At 38.1% G+C, this 21,518-nt stretch overlaps 1 protein-coding gene across 7 annotated transcripts; it reads left to right on the forward strand.

The window, feature by feature from the left end:
- Nucleotides 1-11,997: 11,997 nt before the first annotated feature.
- Nucleotides 11,998-18,126, forward strand: LOC145047796 (uncharacterized). Of its 7 annotated transcripts, none has more exons than XM_078996161.1 (15): nt 12,000-12,577; nt 12,734-12,943; nt 13,038-13,406; nt 13,497-13,728; nt 13,807-14,657; nt 14,748-14,795; nt 14,920-15,106; nt 15,512-15,606; nt 15,949-16,026; nt 16,115-16,168; nt 16,413-16,494; nt 16,623-16,730; nt 17,101-17,232; nt 17,314-17,371; nt 17,975-18,126. In XM_078996161.1, exons 6-9 carry the CDS (start codon nt 14,790-14,792, stop codon nt 15,961-15,963), a joined length of 303 nt encoding a protein of 100 aa, XP_078852287.1. In that variant the 5' UTR covers nt 12,000-12,577; nt 12,734-12,943; nt 13,038-13,406; nt 13,497-13,728; nt 13,807-14,657; nt 14,748-14,789; the 3' UTR covers nt 15,964-16,026; nt 16,115-16,168; nt 16,413-16,494; nt 16,623-16,730; nt 17,101-17,232; nt 17,314-17,371; nt 17,975-18,126. The 7 variants fall into 7 exon arrangements, with proteins under 7 accessions (XP_078852288.1, XP_078852287.1, XP_078852283.1 ...); XM_078996157.1 differs by lacking the exon at nt 17,975-18,126 and having other exon boundaries at nt 13,807-14,239; nt 14,320-14,657; nt 17,314-17,537; XM_078996159.1 differs by lacking the exon at nt 17,975-18,126 and having other exon boundaries at nt 13,807-14,239; nt 14,336-14,657; nt 17,314-17,537.
- The last annotated feature ends 3,392 nt before the right edge of the window (nt 18,127-21,518 follow it).

The raw sequence follows: 21,518 nt of genomic DNA on the forward strand, positions 1-21,518 counted from the left end.
CACCATAATCACCGACAAATTGAACTTTAAACCTGCCATCCTTGTGTTCGATGATTATTTGAAATCTAGAAGGATTTTGAAGGTTAATGCCTTAATGGTGTTTTGAGAAATAGTTGTGTTAGGATTTATATTTATAGGGAATGGTTGTAGGGACGCGTAAACAACCGTGAAAAGGAAAGTCGTATTTAAAATCTAGAAGGATTCTGAAGATTAACATTTAAAAAGTCGCTATTATAATAAAAAGAGTCCATTCATCTTCGTAAACTACCAAATATACATTTCCTTGAAAATCCGTATCAGAATGGTTAATTTCAAATCCCTCAAAATCAGCAACTTAATGGATTAACAGTTTGTCAAATATTTTGGTGATCCTGAATGGAATTCGTATTGAAACCAGCAAGAAATCAGAAATCGGCAAGGAAATCTCAAAAAATGGGGAAGCAAAATAATCTCCAAATTTGAATCGGGCTTAATATGTTCACCTTATATAAAGCCGCTTTCACCTAGCTTCCTCCTTTTTTATTGATCAACTATTAGTTTAAATATTCATGTTGTAGCCTTTGTTCTTAGGGTGTTTTTGATGTTTGCTATTCTGACCAAGAAAGTAAATCCTTTTGTTTACACAATCAAGAGGGTAAAACTTGATTCAACCTCCACCTGTTAGTACGACCTATTATTAGTTTGTATTTTCAGTTGCTTTGCTTGATGTAAAATTTATTTTGTTGTTTGACTTGACGTTCACATATTGTTTTATTTTTGTATTTATTGTTTTTTTTTTTTTTTTTTGTAATGTTAATTGTTGTATTTGAGTGTCTAATGATCATTGTTTTGTTAGTTGAGTGTCTCATCTTAAGTTGCGTTGTCCAGTCCAAAAACATATTGTAACACCCCATTTAATCAATAAACAAATAAATTAATTAATAAATGTAATTCCCAGACTGAATTGTGAAGAAATTTGATAGTGGGAGTTGTTTAGTAAGTTACGGAGTTGTTTTGAGAAGAATTATAGAAGCAAGGGTATGTTTGGTAATTTATGGGACTTGATTTGAAAAGGATTTTCGAGGTCAGGGTTAAATGGGTAAATTATGGACTCATTTTGAGATAACAGAGGGAAGGAGGGGCCGATCCTAGTATTATGGAAAAGAATTAGAGAGGCATCGGGTATATATTCTTACCGGAACCCTAACCCTAAAGAAAAGGTTGCAGCCACCAATCCCTAAGCACTGGTCGCCATTTCCCTTCCCATTCTTCGACTTGCAGTGCCGCCACCACTCTCCTTCTCCATTCTCCGGCGCTGGCACCCCGTCACCGCCGCTCTATTGCCATATCCCGATCGCCATGCACGTTTTTTGGTCAGTTGTGGCCGCCATGTGAGCCCCTGCTGCCTTGCTGCTGTCACCGCTTCCATTTCCGACGTGTAGTGAGGCCGAGAACCGGAGTCGGACGTTGTGTATTTTGTCGTCAACTTAAGTCGCCAAGAAGGCTTATATGCCACCGTGGAGGGTGGCTAAGCTCATGGAACCACAGGGGGGCGTGTCGTATGACTGTGGTTGGAAGGAAATGCCGGCGTGAGTATCTTCTTGTGAGGAGTCGGAACCATCGTTACGGCTACCGGAAGCACCGCAGCTGCCGTCGTTTTGTGGTTGATGTTCGTTTGCTCGGCTGAGGGACAAGAAAGACCACCGCCACCACCATTGGGTGGCAGCTAGCATCGCAACCGACGTTGCTGCTGCTGCTTTTCTAGCGCTGTTGCCGCCTCCCCGGAGGTTTCGTCGCCGCCAACACCACCGGTGGGTGGCTGTGCTTCCATTTCAGGCAAAGATTTCAGTGTATGTGGCTGTGTTATTTTGTTTGACTGTCTTTCCGTCGAAAAAAGATCAAGATCAACGATCGCCACCAGCGTGAGGTGGTGGCTGCCGCCTTGTACCACCGTCGGCCACCACTAGGGTGGTTGTGTGTGTGTTAGTTAGTTAGTTAGTGTGTGTGTGTGTGTATAAAGCATTGTAATTGTAATTTCCAAAAGATTAATGAAAAGAAATGGAAAACCACCACCTTAGGGTGGTGACCGCCGCCGTGAGCCGCCATTGACCACCACTACCCGAGGCGGTAGTGGGTGGTGTCCCGCTAGCAAACCCTAATAGGCTTAGAGATTGGTTTTGGGTCTATTGGGCCATGTTTGGGTGGAAAACCCTAATTATGAGTATTTGGGCCTTGGACTTATTTGGACCCACTTTTGGGTCATTGGGATTAGATTGTGAATTAAGCCCAAACTATTTCATGTCATTTATCTAGTTGAATAAAGGATTTAATGGACTAACTCCTTAATGGGCTAATTGAGAAAATACTAATATCTGAGAAATTATCAGGACACACACGTGAATTATTTAATAAGTGAAATATTAAATAATAATCATTGACATAAATTAATCTAACCAATAATGGACTTAATGGATTAAGTCCTTAGTGGATTAAGTCCTTAGTGGGTTAAGCCCTGAATGGGTTAAGTGAGAAACACTTAACCCTAATTATTATTTTATGAGAAACCCAAATTTCACTTGGGCTTTGAGTTGGGCCATCCAAGAGTAATTAAATGGACTAGAGTAATTAGTTGGGCTCTAGGGTAAGCCCCATGTGAAGGATTGGGCCCAATTTTGAAAATTGGGCCATAGATGGGCCATAGCCTGGGCCTAGATGGTTGTACAATATTGGGCCCTTAGAATGAGACATGTTGGACCGGACTGAGCAATTGGGTCTTAAGGGAAGTCCATGTGGAGGTTTGGGCCCAATTTGGAAAATTCGGCCATATGTTGGGCTTTGATCCCTAGTTGACTTTGGGCCTATGGATTGGACCTTGGGCCTGGATAAGCCAAGCTTGGGGTAATATAGTAATTACCCAAAGAATATATTTATAGTTATGTGTTAGAACACAATTATTAATTGGGTGTTATTTTGGTGTTGACAGTTCGGGAATCTGTCATCCAGCAGCTAAGGTTGAGTCTGCAGGACTTCAGCAATGTGGGATTGTGTCTACGGGACTTCAACAATGTGAGGTGAGTTTCCTTCCAATAGGAATAGGTCTAAGGCCACAATGCAAACCCGATTAATTAGTAGTAGTTTTTGGACCTCGGTCTGATGCAATAGTTAGAATGTTTGATGCCTTCATGGCTCAGGCGGTGTTTATGTGTTATGTGTTCCGGGCTACAACCCGATGTAGTATGCAGTTTATGTGTTCATGCTAGTTGATATGTTTATGCTATGCTATGTTATGCTCGGTTAGTTTCCGAACTTCGGTCTGATGCAGTTAGTTCCGGACTTCGGTCCGATGCAGGGGACAAGGTCCCAGTCAGTTCCGGACTTTGGTCCGATGTAGTTAGTTTCGGACTTCGGTCTGATGCAGGGGACAAGGTCCCAGTCAGTTCCGGACTTCGGTATGTTGCAGTGGGCAAGGCCCAATATGTGTTTATATGTTATTGTATGGTATGTGGTAGTTTGGGGGGGCTCACAAAGCTTCTTGCTTACAGTTTCAGTTTTGGTTTCAGGTACTTAGTTTTCAAAAGAGGAGCTTGGGATGATTTCAGTGCACACACCATTTGTTCAACCTGGGATGTTTATACTCTGATATATTTGACAGTTATTATAATATTTTGAGATACATTGTTTATGATTTCTATGTGAGGTTTATTGACTATGGTTTTATCATTAAATTAAACGAAACTTTCAGACTGTGTTTTTGGGATGTTACAAGTTGGTATCAGAGCCTTGGTTTGAGGGATTCGGGTGCACTCCCGAGTGTGTCTGAACTCAAACTAAGGAAGTGGTAAAAAGTTTTTAAAAAAGAAAAGAGTTTTAGAAAAGCAAAAAGAATTTTTAGAAAGAAAAGAACTTTGGAAAGAGAAAAAGGATATGGTGCATGCAATCAGTTGAGCTCAAGTAAGTACTCCGAAATTACCCATACAAGTTTATGTTATGAATACCAGTTTCAGTTTCAGTAGAACAACATGCTAGAATAGGGATAAGGATCTAGGAAGGATGCCTTATGTGCCTATTATATGTGTATTAGCTTTCTGAGAATTGGATGCTAGTTAGGGCTAAGGATCTAAGGAGGATGTCTTATGTGCCTGTTATATGTGTACCAGCTTATTGAGAGATGCATGCTAGTACAGAGTACCCAGTATGATAGCCAGAGTAGTATATGCTTTAGTATGTGTACTTAACGCCCGAATGTTGCTTGCTTTGTGCTCCTAGGAGTTCTATTTGTCTTTCACTAACTAGTAAACGAATATGATAAGTTACATATTGCAAGGACTAAATAATTTCAAAATAAATAATTTCAGAAGGTTAGGTCTAGCCCTATTTCGTAGCTCTTGTATGAGTCCAACCATTGTAGGGTAGGGTCTCTCATTCGAAGAATTATCTAGTCTAAGTAATATGTAATAGTATTCGCGAGCTAGTTAAGGGAAGAAAGCAGGAACTTCTTATGCAGCTGATGGTGGGAGTGAGTTGGTGGAGTTAGAGATTTACTTATGGAAAGCCTAGGATGAGAGTAGCAGAGATCAGCAGTAGTGGAAGTGACTTGGTGGAGTCGAGGCAGTACTTGAGGAAAGTACGGATAGATGTGGAAGGTAGTATGGGCCCGTACTACTGAAAGCAGAGGATCCGTACTCGAATCATGGAAGGCTAAGATGAATCCACGGAACTTGTAGTGTGTGAGATCCCTCAAGTTTGGATGAGTATTGTGATGTTAGTGATGGCATGTTGTCGAGTATAGTGACGCTACGTGGTAGACCAGATGGTAGTTCGGGTGTCGACAGGGGATCAGGCTCGGACTCTGGATCCGGGCAGATTGATGATCAGATGAGGGAGTTCATTTCATCTAAGAACTTCGTGTAGTATCATTGACCATACTCCTGTGATCCTCAGTGTGATCAAGGAGGGCATTATAGAGATTTGTGATGAGAGGACGAGCGCATTCTGCACTGAGATAGCAGTCATGATAGAGACCCGTACGTTGATGTTTCGAGAATTCAGAGTTTGTGAGGCTTCAGATTGTCATGGGGGTTAGGGACCCCCATTGTTAGCAGTGATGGTTGGCGGATGTCACCAACGCTTTTCGTACCAGACATTGTCTCGAAAGGAGACAAGATCTGACTTACTTCCTATCTCCTTAGGGATAGAACACGAGATTGATAGGAAGAGGTTGGTAGTGAGTTGAGTGTTGACGTGGTTGATGCTATGTCATGGGATGACTTCCATACCAGATTTTGGGCAGAGTGTGCCCAGGCAATTGAGGCACAGTAGTCGGTGCAAGAGTTGTTAGATCTCCACCAGAAGACTGAGACTGTGGTAGAGATCACTGCCAAGTCTCGGGAAAGAGCTTATATGGTACCACAATATACAACAGATAAGGAAATAAAGAAGGTAAGTTATCAGAACATACTGTAGAATGATAACATGGAGATTGTGAGTATCTCGGGGTGCAAGATCCTGAATGATATGACTTCTAGAGCTCGAGGGCGGGATATGGACTTGGAACACATTGGTAAGAGGGAACCAAATCAGTTGCTTATTGTGAGGGGTCTCAGGAGGAGACCGTAGATTTCAGATTAGCTTTCGAAAGACCAGCAGGACCAGATTCGGTGCAGCACTTGCGGGAAACTGCACAAGGGAGCCTTTCGTTCCAGAGGTTTGAGTAAGTGTAACCCTGAGTTATCCTCAGTTTGTGTCTGAATTGTATTTTTAAGATATGTCATATGCCAATTGCATAACGAGAAGCATTAGTGAATAGTGATAGACCAATTCCCCAGATTGCGGGATTGGGATAGTACAACGTCATCTTGATTTATTCCAAGACTGAGGAGCAGAATGAAGATCACCTGTGGGAGATGCTAGAGACTTTGAGGAAGGAGATAATTTTCGCAAGGTTCTCCAATTATGAGTTTTGGTTGCGTAGGGTGTAATTTCTTGGGCACCTTGTCAATCAGAAGGATGTTCTAGTCGATCCGGCCAAGATAGAGACCGTGATGCAGTGGGAGATTCCGAGGTCTCCAACTGAGATTCGAAGCTTCATGGGCTTAGCAGGTTATTACCGGAGATTTATTCGAATTTTTAGAAGTTGTGTGATCTTTTGGATTAGCTGGTGTTGAAAACACTTGCAATGGTAAGTGTGGTTTCTAGCAGATTGGTCATGGGTGGTGAGAAGGATTGGGAATTCTTCCAGTTTTGTATGTTGTAAGGCATTAGCTGAATCAAAGTGGGGGAGAATCGCCCAAGGATTCAGATAGCGGTGAGCATAATAACCGAAAAACCGAACCATAACCAAATTAACCGATATAACTGAACCATAATAACCGAACCGTTTTAAAAACCGTTGGTTCGGTTTCTAATTTTTGTTAACTGATAACAAACAGTTCGGTTATGGTTTTATAGGTTAACTGAATCATTATTAACCGAACCGCTAACTTTATATTTTAATGCATAAAAATTATGGATTATATATACAATAATATAGTCAAACTTATTTAAGACCCATTAAATATTCAAAATATAATTCATTAATCCTCACTTATCAGGAAATGAACATGCAATCAAACCATAAAAGGATGATCATGTAGATTATGCAGACAGACAATTTTCCAATCATGCATTTAGTTACATTATTGATTAATATTGTAATTCCTAATCGGCTAATTCTATAATTTGTAAACATTATTCACAATTAGTTTAATCATCACATTCATAATCCTAATTGAAGGCTTCTCACATCGTTAATCTTAATCGAAGATTGTTTTAACTTTATAGTTCTACTTGAAGAATTTTTTTAATTTATAATCAAAACTTCTAGGTAAGTTAAGTTTTTAGTTTTTCTACACTTTATGATATATTAAGAATGTATTTTTTCTAAAAAAATTACTCTTTTATTTTTTGTTTTTACTTTTTTATTTATTGTTTTTACTTAATCATATTGAATGTATATGAGTGATTGTTTTTTTTATCCATATAACACGTAATATAAATGTTTAGCTATTTTATTTTATACTTTTTGATTTAATCGCATTAAACATGTATGAATGTTTGACTTTATTTTAATGTTAATATCAATTATCAATATACGAAGTTATTAATGTCAATTTTTTTAATTTTTTATACATTTTATTGAATGTTTTTTATTTTGAATGTGATTATGCGTTATCTCACTCTAAGTATCAAATGTACACATTTTATTCTATTACTATAAGCTAGGTTACAAACATTGGTGCCGAGGACTTTTTGTATTCTCTTTTCATTTTTTATGTCACTATACTTTCGCCATTTATATTATTTTGAACATTATGGTTAACCAATATTAACCATCAACCAAAACTGTTAACCGACAAAAACCATTAACCATAACCAATATTAACCATACCCAATGGCTACCAAAATGCATTAACCAATCATAATGATTATGGTTCGGTTTTGACCAATAACCGAACCAACCTGCCCCATACACACCCCTAGATTCAGAAGCGGAAGTAGTTTTGAGACTAGGATAAATTTTACATCCTTGTCTTGTCTGAAAGGAAGACAGCCCATGTGGTTGTATGGTTCGAGGAGAGTGTGATATGGAAGTTCAGAAAAACTTACCAATGATGAGATCGTGTTCTCGAAATGTTTGATAGCAAGCCTTAGGGAATTCGGTTGGGGATTCCATTCAGGACATGAGTTCAACTGAGTGCGGGTCAAGCGCGTGTTCGACCCAATATAGATAGTATTAGAGTGTTGTAAGTCTGCGGGTGTAGCCGTAGCATTCACTAGTAGCCAGATAGAGTTAGAGTGTTGAAAGTCTGCGGGTGTAGCCGTAGCATTCACTAGTAGCCAGATAGAGTTAGAGTGCCGAAAGTCTGCGGGTGTAGCCGTAGCATTCACTAGCAGCCAGATAGTGTTAGAGTGTTGTAAGTCTGCGAGAGTAGTCGTAGCATTCACTAGCAGCAGATAGTGATAAAGTGTTGTAAGTCTACGGTGTAGCCGTAGCATTCACTAGGTTATTAGATAGCGTGAGTGCATCGTTAGGATGCGGGAAGGACAGTAGTACCCACCAGTTTGGGTATAACAGTGAGGATATGGAAATCCACAGATTGGATTTCGGAGTTTCCCAGACGGATTAGACTTGCTTAAGCCAATGATAAGACGGTAGAAGCGCCACTACAGAGAAGAGAGCAAATAAGCAGTGGACTGCTTAAGGTCATTTATGGCATAAGGCTACCTGTGGTCATGTAGCAATCACTTTTAGCCTTGGGTTTGGTGACATCAGGACTCGACGTATGGACTCAATCAGTTAGATCAACAAGTTATTAGAGCCTCAGTGGCATAGTAACTAGTGGCAACTAGTTCTAGAGAAGGAATTTGTTCAGAAGTCGCGTGAGGCGACTAAGTAGGGAGCCCTTTGGCTCTGCAGTCGGGTTGAACCCGATATTTCTGATGATTGGCGAATCAGTTGAGATCAGGAAGGCCTAGATATAGATTTGGGGAAGTAGCCATGTGGCAACATACTGCTTTGGGCAGTTCAGTGTTCGTACAGTTTCAGTGTTTGGGCGGTGTTAGTAATTGTGTTTAGGTTGCAAGTGCGGATAGAATAGCTGGTTAAAATGGATAGTGATAAGTCACTCACAGTGGAAATAGTTGAGCATTGGCCAAGTATAAGTGAATCACAGGGATAATGGAGTGGTGAGTCTGTTTTTCTAGTGGGAGCCTTGAGCTATCAGGATATGGGTAGGCAGCTGAGAGACAAGAGTACCGGATTCGGCAATAATGGCCTAGTATGAGTGGTCTGTCAGGGATTCATAGCATCTCGGTACATCAGGGTCCAGAGAAAGTAGATGTGAACTTGTTGCGAGGGATTAGTCCGCCTGCAGATGTTAGGGCTTTGCGATGTTTGGTCAAAGCTACCCGAAGAAGGCTAGGGTGTACCCAAGATTATGGCCATGTTGCGTGAGTAGTAAGCGTGGAAGGAATTGTAAGGGATGATTTCGAGGACGAAATCTAATTTAAGTGGGGGAGAGTTGTAACACCCTATTTAGTCAATAAACAAGTAAATAAATTAATAAATGTAATTCCCGGACTGAATTGCGAAGAATTTGATACTGGGAGTTGTTTAGTAAGTTACGAAGTTGTTTTGAGAAGAATTATAGAAGCGAGCGTATGTTTGGTAATTTATGGGACTTGATTTGAAAAGGATTTTCGAGGTCAGGGTTAAATGGGTAAATTATGGACTCATTTTGAGATAACAGAGGGAAGGAGGGGCCGATCTTAGTATTATGGAAAAGAATTAGAGAGGCACCGAGTATATATTCTTACGGGAACCCTAACCCTAAAGAAAAGGTTGCAGCCGCCAACACCTAAGCACTGGTTGCCATTCCCCTTCCCATTCTTCGACTTGCAGCGTCGCCACCACTCTCCTTCTCCATTCTCCGGCACTGGCACCCCGTCACTGCCGCCCTATCGCCATATCCCGACCACCATGCACGTTTTCTGGTAAGTTGTGGCCGCCATGTGAGCCCCAGATGCCTTGCTGATGTCACCGCTTCCATTTCTGACGTGTGGTGAGGCCGAGAATCGGAGCCGAACGTCGTGTATTTTGTCGTCAACTTAAGTCGCCAAGAAGGATTATCTGCCACCGTGGAGGGTGGCTGAGCTCATGGAACCACAGGGGGACGCGTCGTATGACTGTGGTTGGAAGGAAATGCCGGTGTGAGTATCTTCTTGTGAGGAGTCGGAACTGCCGTTACGGCTACCGGAAGCACCGCAGTTGCCGCCGTTTTGTGGTTGCTATTCATTTGCTCGGCTGAGGGACAAGAAAGACCACCGCCACCACCATTGGGTGATGGCTAGCATCACAACCGCCGTTGCTGCTGCTTTTCTAGCATTGTTGCCGCCTCCCCGGAGTTTTCGTCGCCGCCAACACCACCGGTGGGTGGCTGTGCTTCCATTCCGGGCAAATATTTCAGTGTATGTGGCTGTGTTATTTTGTTTGAGTGTCTTTCCGCTGGAAAAAGATCAAGATCAACCACTGCCACCACCGTGAGTTGGTGGCTGCCGCCTTGTACCACCACCGGCCACCACTAGGGTCTTTGTGTGTGTGTGTTAGTTAGTTAATGTGTGTGTATAAAGCATTATAATTGTAATTTCCAAAAGATTAATGAAAAGAAATGGAAAACCACCACCTTAGGGTGGTGGCCGCCGCCGTGAGCCACCATTGACCACCACTACCCGAGGCGGTAGTGGGTGGTGTCCCGCTAGCAAACCCTAATGGGCTTAGAGATTGGTTTTGGGCCTATTGGGCCATGTTTGGGTGGAAAATCCTAATCATGAGTATTTGGGCCTTGGACTTATTTGGACCCACTTTTGGGCCTTTGGGATTAGATTGTGAATTAAGCCCAAACTATTTCATGTCATTTATTTAGTAGAATAAAGGACTTAATAGACTAAGTCCTTAATGGGCTAATTGAGAAAATATTAATATTTGAGAAATTATCAGGACACACACACGGGAATTATTTAATAAGTGAAATATTAAATAATAATCATTGGTATAAATTAATCTAAGCAATAATGGGCTTAATGGATTAAGTCCTTGGTGGATTAAGTCCTTAGTGGGTTAAGCCCTTAATGGGTTAAGTGAGAAACACTTAACCCTAATTATTATTTTATGAGAAACCCTAATTTCACTTGGGCTTTGAGTTGGGCCATCCAAGAATAATTAAATGGACTAGAGTAATTATGTGGGCTCTAAGGTAAGGCCCATGTGAAGGATTGGGCCTAATTTTGAAAATTGGGCCATAGGCTGGGCCTAGATGGTTGTACAATATTGGGCCCTTAGAATGAGACATGTTGGACCGGACTGAGCAATTGGGCCTTAAGGGATGTCCATGTGGAGGTTTGGGCCCAATTTGGAAAATTAGGCCATATGTTGGGATTTGATCCCTAGTTGACTTTGGGCCTATGGATTGGACCTTGGGCTTGGATAAGCCAAGCTTGGGGTAATGTAGTAATTACCCAAAGAATGTATTTATAATTATGTGTTAGAACCCAATTATTAATTGGGTGTTATTTTGGTGTTGACAGTTCGAGAATCTATCATCCAGCAGCTAAGGTTGAGTCTGTGGGACTTCAACAATGTGGGATTGTGTCTACAGGATTTCAGCAGTGTGAGGTGAGTTTCCTTCCAGTGGGAATGGGTCTACGACCACAATGCCAACCCGTTTAATTAGTAGTAGTTTCCGGACCTCGGTCCGATGCAGTGGTGAGAATGTTTGATGCCTTCGTGGCTCAGGCGGTGTTTATGTGTTATGTGTTATGGGCCACGACCCGATGCAATATGCAGTTTATGTGTTCATACTAGTTGATATGTTTATGCTATGCTATGTTATGCTCGGTTAGTTTCCGGACTTTGGTTTGATATAGTTAGTTCCGGACTTCGTTCCGATGCATGTGACAAGGTCCCAGTCAGTTTCGGACTTTGGTCTGATGCAGTTAGTTCCGGACTTCAATCCGATGCAAGGGACAAGGTCCCAGTCAGTTTCGGACTTCGGTCCGATTAAGTTTCTGGACTTCGGTCTGATGCAGTGGGCAAGGCCTAATATGTGTTTATATGTTATTGTATGGTATGTGGTAGTTTGGGTGACCTCACTAAGCTTCGTGCACTACAAGAAAAAGACCCTTTTACGACGCGCAAACCACGACACTCGGTGATTTATGTTACGTAAAGGAGAGTGGCATTAAAAGAGTGTCATCTATTCAAAAAATTTAAGGATTTAGGTCACCCATTATTGCGTGCCCTTAAATTAGTGTCTCATGTAAAAAAGTTAAAAACACGGAGGGCACTCGTGCGTCCTCTGTGAATGTCGTTTTATATTTTTTTTTTAAGAAACGCGCATCTCTAAGAGGGAAAATGAAATCCCCAAATTTTTAAAACCCCCGCCTTCTTCTCCTACATTCATTTCCATATGACTCTCATATCTACCCTACATCGTCTCCACCTCTCACCCACATCCACTGCCTCACAAAATTTTCACAAGCTAACGATTCCAGAGCCTGCTAGCGATTCAGGGTTATTTTCACATCTTCTCTACTCCCCATCGTCCATATACTTCTGCCCTAGATCCGATGATTGAAGAGTACAAATATGTCTAGGGTTTTATTTTATTTTAGCTTCCACTTCTCCTGTTTTCTCTCAACCCAGTATGTGCGAGGGTCTTTCGTGGTGATCGACCGGTGGTGAAACGATTCAGGGCCAAAAAAAAGAAGAGGCTCTCCATTCTCTTCTCGATTGAGATTTCTAAGGATTTACATCGGTATCTCAAACGACTTCAACTTTTTTCACAGATTTCTTCCCATCTGATTTTATGATTTCGGATTTCTTATTGGCGACTCATTTCCTCTCCCGTTGAGTTCAAAATTTTCACTCGAGGAAGTAATGGCAGCGGAAGATGATGAAGGGCCTTTAATGGTGCTTTGTTTATTACACTGTGGTAGTGGAGATGACGGTGATGTTGATAGCCCTAAACAATAGTCATCGTAAAAGAAATTATCAAAGAGAAAGGTACGTATCAGTTCTAGAGTTCTTATACAAAATTACGTCATCTGTACCCTTCTTGGGCGCAAAATTGAATCATTTGTAAATCGCAATTGGTACAACAATATTTCTAATGTATCTTCAAAATTTGTGGCGCACCTAATAGTTTATATTCAAAACTAGGTATTAAGTCCAATGATTTGGTCTGGTGGTCGGTTGCAATGGTTTTAACTCCAATTGCTGCCAAAATCAGACTTCCTTTCTTACTTGTCATGTGTACCTTCATGGGAATTGGCAAGGTTGGTATCTGATTCCAGTTCTTGTTTCATTAAAGTCCACCACTGGATCGATTTAATCTTTGGTTACAAACAACGTGGAAAACCAGCAGTCGAGGTTAGAAAAAAACTATTAACATTACTTGAACAATTCATTACATGTTTTTGGTTATTGGTGCGTATTTTAATGATTTATAATAATAATATAACAGGCAGCAAATATCTTCTATTACTTAACATACGAAGGAGCTACTAACTTGGAAACAATGGAAGATTAGTTACAAAGGGCAGCCATTGAAGACCAGATTGCTAATTTCGGTCAAACCCCGATTCAAATCTTCCGGAAGAAACATCCTCGATGGGGCCCACCAATCCCAATTGCACACCCTCTACGATTTGCCCCTTCTTCCATTACTTTATCCTCAATAGTTTCTAGTACAAGTACACATCCTTCAGGCGTGTATGTGGGTATATCAGAGTCACGTGTTGTCCTTGTGAATCAGGGACAAACCATGTTAGTCAAACTATGGTTGACCACCTAATTGGCATCTGGTGGGAGCTTCACCTTTTCTAGCTCACATGTTTGTTTCATTCATTCACTCATTCATGATGATATGATAATTGGTGCATCTTATTTTTTTATTAAATGGTTTTGTATATATTTTCTTCAGGATCCTTAGTTTGCGATTGGTGCTGATGTGGTTTCGCCTCGTAGAATTGGTAGCCCTTTGGCTGAAAATATTGAACTTGGAGCATAATGTTTTACAACAATGCAGATGCCATCCGGCAATTTTCTTGTTTCATGTGGCAATTGGGAAAACAACTTTCAGCTCCTTTCCCTTAATGATGGAAGATTGGTGCAGAGTGTCCGACAACATTAAGATGTTGTTAGCTGTGTTTACGGTATGAAATATTGCAACCTACTTTCATTTCTTTTTCCTTATTTAAAAAAAACTCATTATATTAAAAACATTCCTACAGTTACATCGGATGGCAGTGTAGTTGCAACAACCATGGGAATGCACAGTGTAGTTGCAACACCCATGGGAATGAAATATGGCCAAAAACGTAGCAACCTAAACCCGAATCATAATCAAAAAACCGAAAACATTACAATCAAGAAGCAAGACATCCATCATAACTCGAGCCTTTCCCTTAGAAAACTACCTTCATCTTGATCATTCAAAAGCAATTATTACAGCTGGAGGAACACGGCATTTGATTGAATTGGTGTATTTTGGTGAACAAATGGTTCAAATTCCTGCATTAGTGCTTCTTTGTTCCATTGCTTTTCATGTTCCTGATAGTGAAGATTTAGCACAGGCTGAAGTGCTTATTGTTCTTGAATGGGCATCTAAAAAGTCTCAATTGATTCAAATTGAAAGGGTGGAGAGATTTTTACAGGAATCTAAAGGTAGTTTGGAGCTCTTTACATCAGTTCTGTTAAAGTTGATATCCATGTCCGGTTCCGGAAAGATAACCAAATGTTATTAGTGATGCTGATGTTCAGCTTGATGGTGATGATACATTTATGCTGAATGGTGAAGAGAGTACTTAAAATTTTGCTATTTCTGTTGCCATTCCGGTGAGAAAAGGTGTGTGGGGTAGAGCAATTCCAAAATTTTGCTATTTTTGTTGCCAATGACGGTCCTAATTCCTAATTCCTTATTATTTTGACCTTTTTAGCCTTGTTTCTTTGTTTGTTTTTGACTTCTCACTGCTTTCTTTAAACTTTTTGGTCATCATTAAATATTACACATCCCACCCCGGATCTTACGGGTTACATTACTGAGGGACAGATATACATTGACCGACAGCTCCATAACAGACAGGTCAGATTCTAAACTTAACTTTCTGTTCCTGCACTTGCTTTTTAAGATTAAAATTTACTTGTTTGTAACTTGTATGATGAAAATCTATAGATTTACCCACCTATCAACGTGCTTCCATCCCTGTCTCGATTGATGAAGGTAAGGTCAAATTTTTTCTTCATATATGATGTTATGTTCTTAATTAAGAATTTAATTTATAGTATAAAAGAGGATTCTATTAAATTAAGTTCATTATTTCCAACGAGCTCCTGCCCTTAACCAGCTTAACCCCAATCTGCAAAATCCCGGTCAGCAATTCGGGCAGTGTTCTGCTAGTGGGTCCTTTGAATCTTCCCCACCACCTAAAGAATCTGCAGAAATGGAATCTCCTACAAAATCTAATGATAATTCTAAAACAGCATTGGTTGGAAATGGAAATGGAAAAGGAAAAGGCAGTCTTCAGACAACGGGTATGAGCTCATTTTCATTATGCGTTATTTGATTTGAAAAAAAATAATAAGAAATTGTGTATTAGATATTATACTGCATCAATAACCCTTTTGCACTTGGTCAAAAAGTAAATCATCTAAAAAAATCTCGACTTTTATTTTAGAAACTCAATCCCTCTGTGATATAAATTCTTAATTATATGTATTTAAATACTTCGCTCTATAAGTGAGTTTATACCGCTCTTCAAAGTTCAATCTCATACACGATATGATAGATATATAATGAAATATGTGTAATTGAGTTTTCTTGAGTCTATTAGATATTCTCCTGACTTGTTTGATTACTTTATTTGCTAGTCTTTTTCCTGACTTGTTGTATTACTTTATTCTTTTGCTATTAATTACATTAATTTGATTGATTTTCAGGGGCAATTAAGTCAAAAGCCACCTCGACAGATACTAAATCTGAGATATCATCAAATGGGCAGTATGGTCAACTTGGACATGGAACTGACAATGAGGTATATTCAGTAACATAATTGCTAAATTTCCTTCTTTCTTTTCCCAAAATATAAGCAAGATCCTTTTGGATATTATTCCACTCGAGTTTAGAAAAAAAGCACTTTTGAGTTTTTGCAAAAATAGAGCCTTTTTAGTTATGCGTTGACCCATAACATCTAATATTAAATTACCTTTTTGGATTCCCTAAAATTAATAATGGTCCTATTTGATTTCATTTTGTTCTTATTTGTAGTAACATCTAATATTAAATCATCTTTTTCTTCCTTTGAATAAATTTTAATTGTTTTGTTGCTAAAACATAATAACTTATCTTTTTCATCATTGGAAATATTTGTGTTCAGGTGGAGGGCAGATAACACATGCATAAGCTAGGGCCATGCTCAGTCTGGTGAACTTGGATACGGGCCTAACCAACAGAAGTATGTCATTGTTACTCTTACTAATCTTCTACTTTTTTACCTTTTTACAGTGGTCTTCTTCTAATGGTTGCATTGTTATGAGTTGCAGATCTTCTTCAATCCTTAAAAAGGTAGAGTCCATTGAAGGCATTCATGTTATCAGGTTGGTTTTTTAATTTTGTGTGCACCTAATTAATGTTTTATTATGTTACTTGTTTCTAAACTTTTCTTAATGTTGTTACAATCTAGTGGACAAAAGTTGCAGTTTTTGTCCCACACAAAAGACATAAATGCCCTCATCCTTATTATTGGAAAATGGAAATAACCTGCCTGATAATTTTGTTTATTATTTAAAATCTTTGGTACTAAGTAAACATATAATTTTTCCTAATTTCAACTTGTGTTAGTCCTGCTGATATAAATGTTGAGGAGACTCTAAACACTTTAAAGTATGCAAACAAGACTCAAAATATACAGAATAAGCCTGTGGTAAGTTTGAGTTATATGCTAGAAGTAGCAACATGCTTTCATTAATTTGCTTATTATAGAAAAAAAAATATTAAAGTGAGATGCTATAATACACAAATATATCATTACTTTTTTAAACAATGTAATAGGTGAATAGGGATCCAGTGTCTAGTGAAATGTTAAAGATGCGCCGACAACTACAATGCTTGCAAGCAGAACTTTGTGCTCGTGGTGGAGGTTCTACTGTTGAATTACAGGTATAATTTATAATATGAATATCATATTTATTTTATATAATAAACATTTATTCTTTAATTTCTTATAAATTTGTTGTATCGCATAAACTTTAATTTAATAGGTGATTGCACATCGCTTTCGATTTTTCAATTTGGGATTCATATCCCTCTGTCGTTGTTGTTCATGTATAAGCTACATTTCCTTCTATATAACTTTTTAAACAATTTTTTATAAGGCACAAATATACAATCTTATAACTTTCTACTTTATATAATGTATAATCATTTGTTTTTTTTAGTCAACTGTTAACTTATAAGTAATTGGAGGTAAGGAAAAATTATAACCACAGATGATTTGTAAATTATCAAATTTTGATTTATTAATACACAGGTAAATTAGGTGAAAGGAGAGGATTTTGTTTGTTTGATAAAGAATTATGCTACTCTATCTGGTTTGTTATTCACCTTGCATGTATCCCAAATATGTATTGAGCTGCCAACTCTCACTGATAAAGATAAGGAGGTGAAGTTTCTCTTTTGTGATTCCATTAGATGTTTCTTATCCTATACTCATTTAAGTTGTAAGTTTTATGGAAAATTGTAGGTTAATTAGCACGTGGGGAGTGCGTAACAAGATTTTTGCAAAGATAGAAAATTTTGAGGTCGGATGCCCACATTTTTCAAGTTGTATGTCATCAAATTGTCTCTTATGTCACATTGGGGAGATTACTTTAATGTCACATTGAAATTTCATCGAATAGTATAGCGATAAATAAAAGAAATAGCAATGTACTTTCATCTATTATTTTTATGACATTAAATTTTATGCAATGGATTTTATTTTTTTGTATATGGTATTTTGTTTTTTATTACTAGACATTAAATACAAATTTAATTTGAAATTATGATACACAAAAATGTGTCATCTTCATTTATGACATGGTCTTTCTTGGCAGGGGTTTTCTTGATACACATTGCGTGTCATTAACACACGCGTCATAAGGTTAAGACACGCGAATGCATGTCGTCTTCCTTTATGACAGAGCCTTTCTTGATACGCATTGTGTGTCGTAAACGCGTGTCGTAATTGTGTGTCGTAAACGCGTGTCGTAATTGCGCGTCGTAAATGCGCGTTGTCTCTCTTTATGACAGGGCCTTCTTTGACGCGCATTTGCGCGTCGTCTGAGCCTTTTACGACGCACAATGAGCGTCGTAAAAGGCAGTTTTTCTAGTAGTGGTGCTTACAGTTTCAGTTTTGGTTTCAGGTACTTAGTTTTCAAAAGAGGAGCTCGGGATGATTTCAGTGCACACACCATTTGTTCAGCCTGGGATGTTTATACTTTGATATATTTGACATTTGTTATAATATTTTGAGATACATTGCTTATGATTTCTATATGAGGTTTATTGACTATGGTTTTATCATTAAATTAAACGAAATTTTCAGACTGTGTTTTTGGGATGTTACACATATACTAACGTTGTGTTACATAGTCCTAAAAACTGAATATCTTAAAAGTTTGGTTTCAGAATATTGAGAACATGGGGTTGGTGAACCTGGTAATTCATGTAAGGTTTGCTATTTGGAACATTGTTAGGATACTTTAATTGATTTCCAAAAGCTGAAACTGCTTATAAGCTGGGAAAAACATATGAAATAACACAAGTAGGAAACTATGAGGAGCTTATGCATGTTAATAAAGATCTCATCACAAGTTCAAAACTTTCATTTCTAGAAAACTAAAATGAAATCCTAGAAACTGAAATATGGATTTGAAAATTGCTAATAAATGTCACCTCTTTTAAGGAAACAATGAGAGGCAAAAATCGTAATTTTCCCTCAATTCTAGCAGCAAAATATTTTCTGAACTGTAACTTATTTCATTTTAAGTCAACATAAAAAGTATATGTTTTTTAATTCGTTCACATTTAAATCAATCATTTTGTCCTTTACTTTTTGTTTATTGCAAATATAAATAAGTAGGTATGTCTACAGTTTATTAGATATAAATGAGATAACCCTTAAACATAAATGAAAGTATGTGAAAGGAAGAAATAACGGTGTAATATTATTAAAAAAAGAAAAAACATCATAAATGGTCCCTGTGGTTACCTAAAATCTGAAGTTTAGTCCCCGTGGTTTAAAAACCTCATAGATGGTCCCTGTGTTTTCAAAACTTTTGATGATTGATCCTTTTTGTTAAGTTTGTTCGTTAACTGAAGGGTATTTTCGTAATTTCACAACCACAGGGACCATTTATGATGTTTTCTCGTATTTAAAAAAAAATAAACATAATTAAATATATAAAAGGTCTCTCTCTCTCTCTTTCTCTCTCTCTCTCTCACACACACACTCTCTCTTTCTCTCTCTCTCGCACGCAAATAGTAGAAACACTATAGCAAAATCAACATATTCATCTTCTCCACTCACCCCTCCTAAAAACCTTAAAATCGATAAAGAAATAAGGCATTAGAAAGCTGAAACCAGTTTCCCTTTAATCTTCTCTTCTAACAATCAAAAACAAGAAACTACATCCAACCTTAAACACCCAAATCCTAAATCAGAGACGATGATGAAGAATTCGTGCCTATTCTTTAGGATAATCTTTAGGAACGAATGAACGAAGAATAGCCGATTCTTAGGGTAGATCCTTAAGAGTAAAGAATATAATGAGTATGGGTAAGTGGGTTGATTATTCGATGTTTAAACATAATAATTATATTATTATGGGTTGAAAACCCTATGTACTCATCAAGTTTCCCAACCTGCACCACTCAGTTTATTTGTATCACAAGTGTCGATATGAAGTTACAACACATTGAGAGATTAAAGAGATGTAAATCACTAGTGATAATAAATGTAAGATCTGTTTATGCTTATGTTTATGTATTGACGATGACATCCCAATGTTTTAAAATGAATAAAATACATTTCTTCGGAAATGGTTTGATAAAGTATTTATCATGTTTTTCTGGTAACAAATTTTGCAACATATTTCTTTAAAAGATACTCTGGTTTTCAAAGGAAAGCATAAACAAATCGGTCGTGAAAATGGGGATGTCACAGTTAGTATCAGAGCATTAGTTTAAGCGAACTAGGAATAAATATTTATCTATATACTTAAACTTAGAATGCTAATCTATGATCGTGAGGAGTGTGTCTAATATATTTTAGGAAATACGTCTGAATAGACACAAACACTAGCTTAATTAGGGAAGACACCTAAGATGCTTTTATGTGCTAAATAATTTGTGATGCTTTATGCTATCGTTTGAACGGATCTATGATTTGTTGCCGACCGGATCTGGAAGCTTTATGTGTTCAGATTTCTAACCGTTTAATTACAATATTAGAACTGGCATGTAATTTTTCGAAGTAATAAGGAGGAATATGCGTCTAAACCTTCCTATATCTATATTCTCGTCTCGATACACCAAATGACTGATTTGGTGTGCAGAACATCATGGTGAAGACTCGTAGTGAATTGATTAAATGGAGGAAATGAGAAGGGTTACGATACTGAATGGTACATATCGGAAGATATCATAAGAGTGATATATTACCTTTAGAATGCATCCAATAAATAATACGTCTAGTATGGGAGAACTACACTTTCGATTAGCATAAAGAAAGATTTTTGGTATAATCCATGAAGTTATCCCATCGTCTGAGATTTTCATCACCAACCGAGTTGAAGCAGAATTGATGATTAAAGATACGCATGGAAGAAGTCCTAGTAGAGTCTAGGGAAGATTATATGATTGTTTGGACACATTTGTATGTGTTAAAATTGTTTATGTGATAATGACTTGGAGAACTGCGAGACAATACTTGGGACGAGTATGAGTAGGTGTGAAAGGTAGTAGAGGCCTATACTACCGGAAGCACATGACTCACACTTGGATCAGGGAAAGTCACAAGGTTACTTTCATCTTACACATAGATATTAAGTATTTTATAGAAACTACGTGCTATGTGTGCTTATTATCTGTTTATTTGAGATCTATGTTGGATGAACAATTTTATACATGTTTTAAGTGATTTAAATTGTATATGTATTTTATATCTACGAATATGTTGGATAAAACATGGGTAGATGAAAGAGTATATAAGTAAACATTAGCGTCTATGGACTTAGTGCTAATTGTATAAACCATGTCGACTATGGACTTAGTGCCTAAACCCTGGTGACTATGGACTTAGTGCTTACTGTATAAACTCTGGCGACTATGGACTTAGTGTCTGTTGCATAAACCTTGGCGAAGATGGACTTCGTGCCTATTCTTTAGGATAATCTTTAGGAACGAATGAACGAGGAATAGCCGATTCTTAGGGTAGATCCTTAAGAGTAAAGAATATAACGAGGATGGGTAATTGGGTTGATTGTTCGATGTTTAAACATAATAATTATATTATAGTGGGTTGAAAACCCTATGCACTCACTAGGTTTCTCAACCTGATCCACTCAGTTTATTTGTATCACAAGTGTCGATATGAAGTTTCATTACACTGTGAGATTAATGAGATATAAATCACTAGTGATAGCAAATGTAAGGTCAATTTATGCTTATGTTTATGTATTGATGATGACATCCCAATGTTTTAAAATGAATAAAATACATTTCTTCGGAAATGCTTTGACAACGTATTTATCATGTTTTTCTGGGAACAAATTCCGCAACATATTTATTTAAAAGATACTCTGATTTTCAAAAGAAAGCATAAACAAATCGGTATTTTCTGGCCGTGAAAATGGGGATGTCACAATGACCATTTTTGTTGACAAAACTATTGTTCATCCGTTAGTG

This window comes from Lactuca saligna, chromosome 5 (genome assembly GCF_052625555.1).
Source record: "Lactuca saligna cultivar CGN05327 chromosome 5, ASM5262555v1, whole genome shotgun sequence".
In the NCBI taxonomy this organism is placed as follows: Eukaryota; Viridiplantae; Streptophyta; class Magnoliopsida; order Asterales; family Asteraceae; genus Lactuca; species Lactuca saligna.

Bases quoted from the DNA above. Each gene is read 5' to 3' on its own strand.
- LOC145047796 (XM_078996161.1), top strand. The intron at 15,107-15,511 runs GTATGAGCTCAT...ATTGATTTTCAG, and splicing joins AGGCAGTCTTCAGACAACGG to GGGCAATTAAGTCAAAAGCC.